We start from the raw sequence: 8148 nt of genomic DNA, 5'->3' as shown, positions 1-8148 counted from the left end.
TTAATAGATATTAGGACACGTGCGGGCATCTTTAACAGAGTTTCCAGAGCATGATTAAAACGTTCCTGTAGCATTGATGTTTGTGTCAGTATTAAAATAAACTAAAGTTTAATACTATATGCTTGCACTTAATTTTTCTTACTAAAATAAACTATGATTAATTGATGTGATGATACTAGATTCTACTCGATAGCAGGAGTTCAATGGACTTGAGGATCGAAAATACTGTCTCGGGAGTAACTAAATCGAGAGAAACAGTTAAAAAGAAGAAGACAGAGAACAGATTTAGAGGGAAGAAAGTAATTTCTATATTTCTTTATATGAAATAAATGTGATTACATGTTTATATAGAGCTCATGAATTCACTACCCAATCAGCTCAGCTACTAGAGTTAGTTATAACTGCTTAACTAACTGTCTAACTCACTACACTGTAGCAGCCACACTGTTAACTAAATGTTGGGCATATTACAATTTTCTACTTGTGAATATTGTGTATCAGTACTCCCCCCATACAAAAGATCGTTGACCTCAAGGATCAAACAAAGGAAACCTAGTCTTAAGTACACTAGCAAATTCTAGCAACATCAGCAGGTAGACCAGTCCACTTGATCAACACCTGTGCAACAGCCTTATTCCTTTTCTTTACCATCCTTCTTTGTAAGACTAGCTCAGGTTCAGGATAATGAGGATTTGCCAAGTCAACTGTAGGAGGATAGGAGATCTGTGGAGGCAACTCATAGCATTTCTTTAACAGAGAAACATGGATAGTAGAATGTATCTTAACAGACTCAGGTAGCAAAAGAGTGTAGGCAACCGGATCAACTCTTTTAATGATCTGAAAAGGTCCATAAAACTTAGTAACTAGCTTGTGTGAGGCATGATTAGTGATAGTAACCTGCTTGTAGGGATGAATCTTGAAGTAACCCCAGTCTCCCACCTCAAAATTCCTATCAGTTCTATGAGCATCAGCCAGTTGTTTCATTCTTATCTGGGCTCTGGTAAGGTGGTGCTTAAGCAACTGAAGTTTGAGCTCTCTATTCAGCAGGTTGTTATCAATTTCAGCTGAAGCTGATTCACCAGGAAGGTAAGGCAAATGTAGTGGTGGAGGTCTGTCATACAAAGCCTCATACGATGTTATCTGAATAGCTGAATGATGAGAGGTATTATACCAATACTCAGCCATAGGAAGACAAGAAAACCAATTTGATGCATCCTTATTGCAGTAGCATCTCAAGTACGTCTCTAGGCATCTGTTTAAAACTTCAGTTTAACCATCAGATTAGGGGTGATATGCTGAAGATGTATGTAACTTAACACCTTGTAATGTGAATAATTCCTACCAGAAAGAACTGATAAAAACAACATCCCTGTCACTGGTGATAGCATCAGGCAATCCATGCAACTTCACAACATTATCCATGAAAGCTATGGCAACAGTTTGAGCTGTGTAAGGATGCTTGTGTGGAAGAAAATGCCTATACTTACTGAATCTGTCCACTACCACTAGAATCACTTCATAACCATGAGACTTAGGTAACCCATCAATAAAATCCATTATAATTTGAGACCATACCACATCAGGGATAGGTGAAGGTTGTAAAAGACCAGATATGCAGCTAAATCAGACTTGTTCTTTTGGCAAATATCACAGCCTTAATGAATTTCTCCTCTTCCCCTCTTATGTTCTTTCAATAAAAAAGTGTAAGCAGTCTCCTTAATGTAACTTCAACACCTGAGTGACCACCTTGAGGGATAGCATGCCATAATGATATGATCTCTTTTCTCAATTCTGGATCTCTGCCAACCACTAACCTACCTTTCCTTCTTAGTTGACCTTAACTCCAGGTGAATTACTTGTGAGTTGTAGGATTCTGCTGTAAGTCTGTAATGAGCTTTTGCAGATCAACATCAACATCCCAACTAGCTACAATAGCTTGAAACAGATCAGTATTTGTATGTGAAATGAACAAGGCTAGCAACTCAGCTCCAGTGACTCTTGACAAGGCATAGGCCACTTTATTATCAACTCTTCTTTTGTACTCTATACAGTAGTCAAAAGGAATTAGCTTGGTCAACCATAACATCTATGAATTAGTGTATAGTTTTTGCTCCATAAGGAACTTCAGAGTCTTCTGATCAGTCCTTATTATAAACCTTTGCCCTAATAAGTATTGAGACCACTTAGTGATGGCTTGAACAATTGCTAATAATGATCTATCATATATTGATAGTGCAGCATGCTTAGGGGACAAAGCTTTGCTTATAAAAGCAACTGGATGCCCTTCTTGCATAAGTACAGCGCCTATTCCAAATCCACTAGCATTAGTCTCTACAACAAATATCTTGTTGACATCAGGCAAAGCAAGAACATGAGCTTATGTCAATGCCTCCTTGAAGTGATCAAAACCTTTCTGGGCTATAGATGACCATTGAAAGTTGTTCTTCTTGGTTAAATCATTTAAAGGTTTGTTGATCACACCGAACCCTTGTATAAACCTTTTGTAGTAACTAGCCAATCCCAAGAACCCTCTTAATTGTTTAAGAGTAGATGGAATAGGCCACATCCTCACTGCTTCAATTTTCTAAGGATATGTTGACACTCCCTCTGATGAAATAAAGTGGCTAAGGTACTTAATTTTCTGAACTCCAAAAAAACACTTGCTCCTCTTGGCAAATAAATGATGCTTGGTCATCTCTTCAAACACAACCTTAGATGTACCACATGTTCCTCAATAGTTCTACTGTAAACCAAGATATCATAAAAGAAAACTAGCACATGTTTCTTGAGAAATTTCTGAAATACAAAGTTCATCAACCCTTGAAATATAGCAGGTGCATTGGATAAGACAAAAGGCATCACCAAGTATTCAAAGTGTCTTGAATGAGTTCTAAAAGCAGTTTTGGGCACATCTTCTGTAGCCATTCTCAGTTGATGATAGTCAGATCTTAAGTCGATCTTTGAAAATAATTATGATCCTCCTAACTCATCCAATAGATCTTCAACAATAAGAATAGGGAATTTGTTATTCACAATAAACTTATTCAGGTCCCTATAGTCAACACATAATCTCTAAGTGCCATATTTCTTACCCACTAGAACTACTGGAGATTCAAATGGAGACTACAACTAGGCTGTATAATCTCCTGCTCTAATATCTGCTGCACCATACCTTTTATAATATCCTTCTTAATGAAAGGGTATCTGTAAGGTCTTTTATTCGTAGGTTCAGTTCCAGCTTGCAGGACAATCCTATGATCAAACACCCCCCTGGCAGGTGGTAGACCACTAGGTTCTTCAAACAACTTGTGAAACTCCAACAACAAATCTAATAAAGCTTGATCATTTTCAGGTACACTTTCATCAGCATCCACTGAATGCTCCCTCGTTTGTTCACTCCCCATAGGCATCACTTAAATCATACAAAGTTGGGATTGATTACCTGAGTGTTTAGCCAGCTTGCTAGCACTTGAAGTCTGTACCTGATTCTCAACACCTCTTAGTATATGTTTCCTGCCTTTGTACCAGAACTCCATTGTTAGATTTTTGAAGTTCATCTTGATATCACCCAAGGTCAACAACCATTGCACCCCAAGTAGTACACCACAAGATCCCAAGGGTAGCAGTAGAAAGTCTGGTGAAAACTCAGCTCCGTGCAACAACCAAGTGATGGTTGTCATTTTATCCACTTTTATGTTTTTATTAGTTGCAACAACTATTTGTGGATTAGTAAACCTTACTGCACACCCTAGCCGTTGTACTAAGTTAAGGGTCGATGAAGTTATGAGAGCTTCTCGTGTCTATCAATATATGCAACCCTTTCTTAGCATGGTATCCAGTCACCTTTAGAGTCCTAAAACCTAAGGATCCATTTAAAGCATGAATGTAGATCTCCATATGTTCAGCAGGTTGAGATAGCTCTAACTTGCTCTCTTCTTCCTCATGCACTTCTGCCTTAGTTTCATTTAGTACATTATCTGTTTTATCTACTCCTTCCAATTTTAACAAATACAATTTTTTAGAAGTCTTACAATTATGCCCCACAGTATACTTTTCATTACAAAAGTAGCATAATTCATTTGCTCTCATTTCATTGATTTCCTCCAGGCTCAACCTTCGTCTATTCAGATTCTTATTAAAGATTCCTTGAGTTGAATTAGGGGTAGGTAGTATAGGTTTATTACTAAATTTTTTCTGATCTCCTATTTTTCTTGAACTAGATACAGAATGTGAACTTACTGGAGGTTTAATAGCATTCGAGTATGCCTCCTACAATCTTGCACTTCTGTACACTTGAGATAAGGAAGTGGGGTTGGTAATCTTGACAACAATGTTGAGTTCTGGTGATAATCCCCCAATATAGCAACTAATTGCGTTCTCCTAAAAAAAATTCACTTTTGTAAGATGTCTTTCAAACACAGCTTGACATTCTTTGACAGTGCCTACTTGTTTAATCTCCTCTAACTCCTTCATAGGGTCATCAAAATTAGATCCAAATCGTTCCACCAATGCCATCACATACTCATTCCACCCTATAGGTTGAAGATATTGTCGATATCTCATGAAGGATAAATGCCATTGAATTGCTTCACCTTCCAAGTGCAATGTGGCTATAGTAATTTTCTTAGAAGCAGGGACCTTTTCCATTGCAAAAAACTGCTCAATATTGAACAACCAAAAGCGTAAATCATCCCCTGTAAACTTCAAAAATTCCATCCGCGACCACTTCGAAAAATTTGATTGGGGATTATGATAACTGCTAGGGTTTGATCCCTGTTGCTTCTCTCCTCAGATTGCCTAGCTCTGGATGGTTCACCTTGCCCCACTGGTGATTTTTTCCTTCAATTTTTTGCAGAATTTATCAAATATCCCTTCAATTCCAGAACCATCTGGTCCAATTTCTTCAGAGTGGTAACTTTCCCTGACAAATTTCCCATATATGCGGCCAATTTCTGCACCATTTCTTGCAATTCAACCACTTTAGAAGCAGAATTCTCTGAAGATCTTGTTGTCTCTGTCATCGTAAATCCAAGGAAAGTATGGCTTTGATACCAATGATACTAGATTCTACTCGATAGCAGGAGTTCAATGGACTCGAGGATCGAAAATACTGTCTCAGGAGTAACTAACTCGAGAGAAACAGTTAAAAATAAGAAGACAGATAATAGATTTAGAGGGAAGAAAGTAATTTCTATATTTCTATATATGAAATGAATGTGATTACATGTTTATATAGAGCTCATGAATTCACTACCTAATTAGCTCAGCTACTAGAGTTAGTTATAACTGCTTAACTAACTGTCCAACTAACTACATTGTAGCAATGTTAACTAATTGCTGGGCATATTACAATTTCCTACTTGTGAATATTGTGTATCATGTGAATTCCTATATTAGTGAATCACTTAATTATTATGAACTAATGTATGGACATACGTACTTAATAAATACTTACACACACGAACACTCTTTAAAATCATTTATATTATATTATAATTCATTAAAAATAATTTTATGTATTTTTTATTTGAATATATGACTCTTCGTTTTTATTTTTCTGCATACAAAAAAAATAATATGCACTATTAAATAAGTCCTTTTTCGCCAAAGTTATTTTAATTTTCAAGTGCACTATCAAACAAGCCCTTTTTCATCAAAGTTATTGCAATCTTCATGAGTGACAAAATGTGAATAAGAGACTTGTTATTATTTGGATAATTAACGAAAATTTAGGATTTAAGACTTAATGCAAGAGGTCTTATAGATTTAGATTCATGATGGATTACTTCGTTAAATTATAAATTGGTTCTTTCTAAAATTGCCTATGCATTTTGAAGAAAATAGAAAAATAAGTTGAAAGTTTACACTATAGTATAAGTATATCACAAAAAAATACATTAGTTATTACATTTTTGACAAAATATTTTTAAATTTTTTTTTTAAAAAAAGATGTGAAATACAATAAGAAATATTTTACAAACTTCATAAGAAAAGAAATATATTGATTGATGTTGATTGGTTAAATGATATTTATCATTGTGTCATATAATCTTGTTTATACAAATAGCAGCGATATTAATGAACTTTAACCATTACCTCAAAATACTATATCTAGTTGTAAACACAATCTAATTGACAATAAAATTGGTGTAGATTGGTTATTTTTATTGCACGCGTGTGTGTATATATATCTCTCTATATATATGAAATTTTATGTTCGATGATTGTTACTCAAGTTATGCTCGCAAAAAATTTTGTGTTACTTGAAAACAAAGGGCCAAAAAGATCATGCGAATCTTAATATATAGTTATATAAACAACTTAGGTGATCGGTTAAATAAATTTATATTTATTTAAACAACTAAATAATTAGAACATGCATTTTTTTAGACAATAGAGATGGTTATTTAAGTAAACAATTGTTTAGACAACTTAACAAGTTATAAATACCGCAATCAATCAGTTGTGACATACATTTAATTTTTTGCAAAACATTGTCATCGTTTTAATAAAATAAACAAATCATTATTCGAATATCGTAATCATATAGAAAAAGATTTTAAAATATTAGTAAAAACAAAACTTAAGTATATTAGTACAACCTTTTTGGGTTTTGTTTTTTTCAGAAATATATCTAAACTCAATTGATTGGAGATAATATTTAGTAGTTCATTTTCTTTTATATAATTCATCAATTTCATTTGATTCCGCATCTCATTCAATCCTCGAAAAATAAATAATTGTTAACCAATTGATGCATGTTATAAATATATTATATTATAGTGAACGTGTATCAAGATCTATTTGATGTCTATCAGGATTTGATGTATTTGTCTTGTGAAACTAGGGGCAAATTTTCCCTATAAATAGAAGGGCAAGCTAGGGGCAAATTCCCCCAATAAATCGAAGGGCTTCTTTCATTGTAAATCATCCCTCAAGAGAATAAATAAGAATCATTCTATCTATTCTCTCTCCTCTTCTTCTTGTTCTATATTCTCTCTCCTCTTCTTCTTGTTCTATGTTATTTTATAACACGTTATCAGCACGAGACTCTGCCAAACAAGGTGAGATTAACGAGACTCTGCCAAATAAGGTGAGATTATAAATCTGAAGGATTTCAAGGTTAGTAATTCTTTATGTTGTCTTTCTTTTGCTACTACTAATATAATTATTATTGGATTTGAGGAAAAATAATTGATTTGAAACTATTTATATTTTAAATTTATTCCTCAAGAACAATATTATCAAAAAGGATGATAATATGTTGGGTTCAAGTCCCATCGATTCATGCCTAAGACGTTTTTATATGGATAAGATGTTGAGTTTGAATATCAATACACCATATTGATATTGATGACAGTATGATGGCTAAGGCAAAATGCCTAAGACGCCTTTATATGGATAAGATGTTGAGTTTGAATCTCAATACACCATATTGATGATATTAGGATGGATAGGGCAAAATAATGAGTGTTTAATAAAAGGTCATGAAACATATCTCATTAATGTGCTCTATTCCATGAAGTGAATATGGTAGCATAAATCTAAAAGTTGACAACTTGCTTCATTGTTGAAAGAAGACAAGTGATTGAATGTACGAATATAAGCCTGGAGAGATAATATGATAATAATCATCAAAAGTGATAATATTTTCACATGCTTATTATGATTATAAGATATGCTAGAGAAAAATTCTCTACATCATATGTATGCCTCAATTTGCTCTTGAAGTAGCAATATGATGAGAGATGGTGTAAGATATATAAGCTATCATAATTTGATAGGCTTAAGACACGATTATATTTCATTCCTGGGGAATGAGAATTTTGATTGTTATAAGCACAAATCCATTTTCTGGGGTGAATGTGATAATATTTAGTGAAGCTTATTAATATAAACGTGTACTTAATTGTGATGGTATGACAACTCACCTTCGAAAGAGGCAGAATAACTAAAATTTTTGAAATCTACTTCTGAAGTAGTAAATCTGAAATTTATTCATATAATAGTAAATCTGAAATTTACTAAAGCAAAAACACATACATGGTAAACTTGAAGTTTACTAGATTAAAAGTTTATAAGTTAACATGAATGATTGTGATGTCCCAAAGATGTGCATACTGAGTATTGAACATATATTGAAGAATT

The 8148-nt window shown here is 33.9% G+C and overlaps 1 protein-coding gene across 1 annotated transcript; it reads right to left on the bottom strand.

Annotated features, from left to right (window-relative positions):
* Nucleotides 1-567: 567 nt before the first annotated feature.
* On the bottom strand, nt 568-3404 carry LOC124896892. Its single transcript, XM_047408765.1, has 3 exons — nt 3173-3404; nt 1857-2043; nt 568-1252 (listed from the first exon to the last, which is right to left on the bottom strand). The coding sequence occupies exons 1-3, from the start codon at nt 3402-3404 to the stop codon at nt 568-570; spliced, it is 1104 nt and encodes a 367-aa protein (XP_047264721.1).
* Nucleotides 3405-8148: the final 4744 nt, after the last annotated feature.

Source organism: Capsicum annuum, chromosome 3 (genome assembly GCF_002878395.1).
Source record: "Capsicum annuum cultivar UCD-10X-F1 chromosome 3, UCD10Xv1.1, whole genome shotgun sequence".
Classification (NCBI taxonomy): Eukaryota; Viridiplantae; Streptophyta; class Magnoliopsida; order Solanales; family Solanaceae; genus Capsicum; species Capsicum annuum.
Note: the sequence above shows the minus strand (reverse complement) of the source record. Positions and strands in the feature narration are given on the sequence as shown.

What these genes read in the sequence shown, in the direction of transcription:
- LOC124896892 (XM_047408765.1), bottom strand. Translation starts at nt 3,404, where the DNA reads ATGGGGAGTGAACAAACGAGGGAGCATTCAGTGGATGCTGATGAAAGT. An exon ending in TAAGAAGGATATTATAAAAG is followed by an intron (nt 2,044 to 3,172) that starts GTATGGTGCAGC and finishes ACTACTGTATAG; the next exon opens with AGTACAAAAGAAGAGTTGAT. An exon ending in CAGAATCCTACAACTCACAA is followed by an intron (nt 1,253 to 1,856) that starts GTAATTCACCTG and finishes AGTTTTAAACAG; the next exon opens with ATGCCTAGAGACGTACTTGA.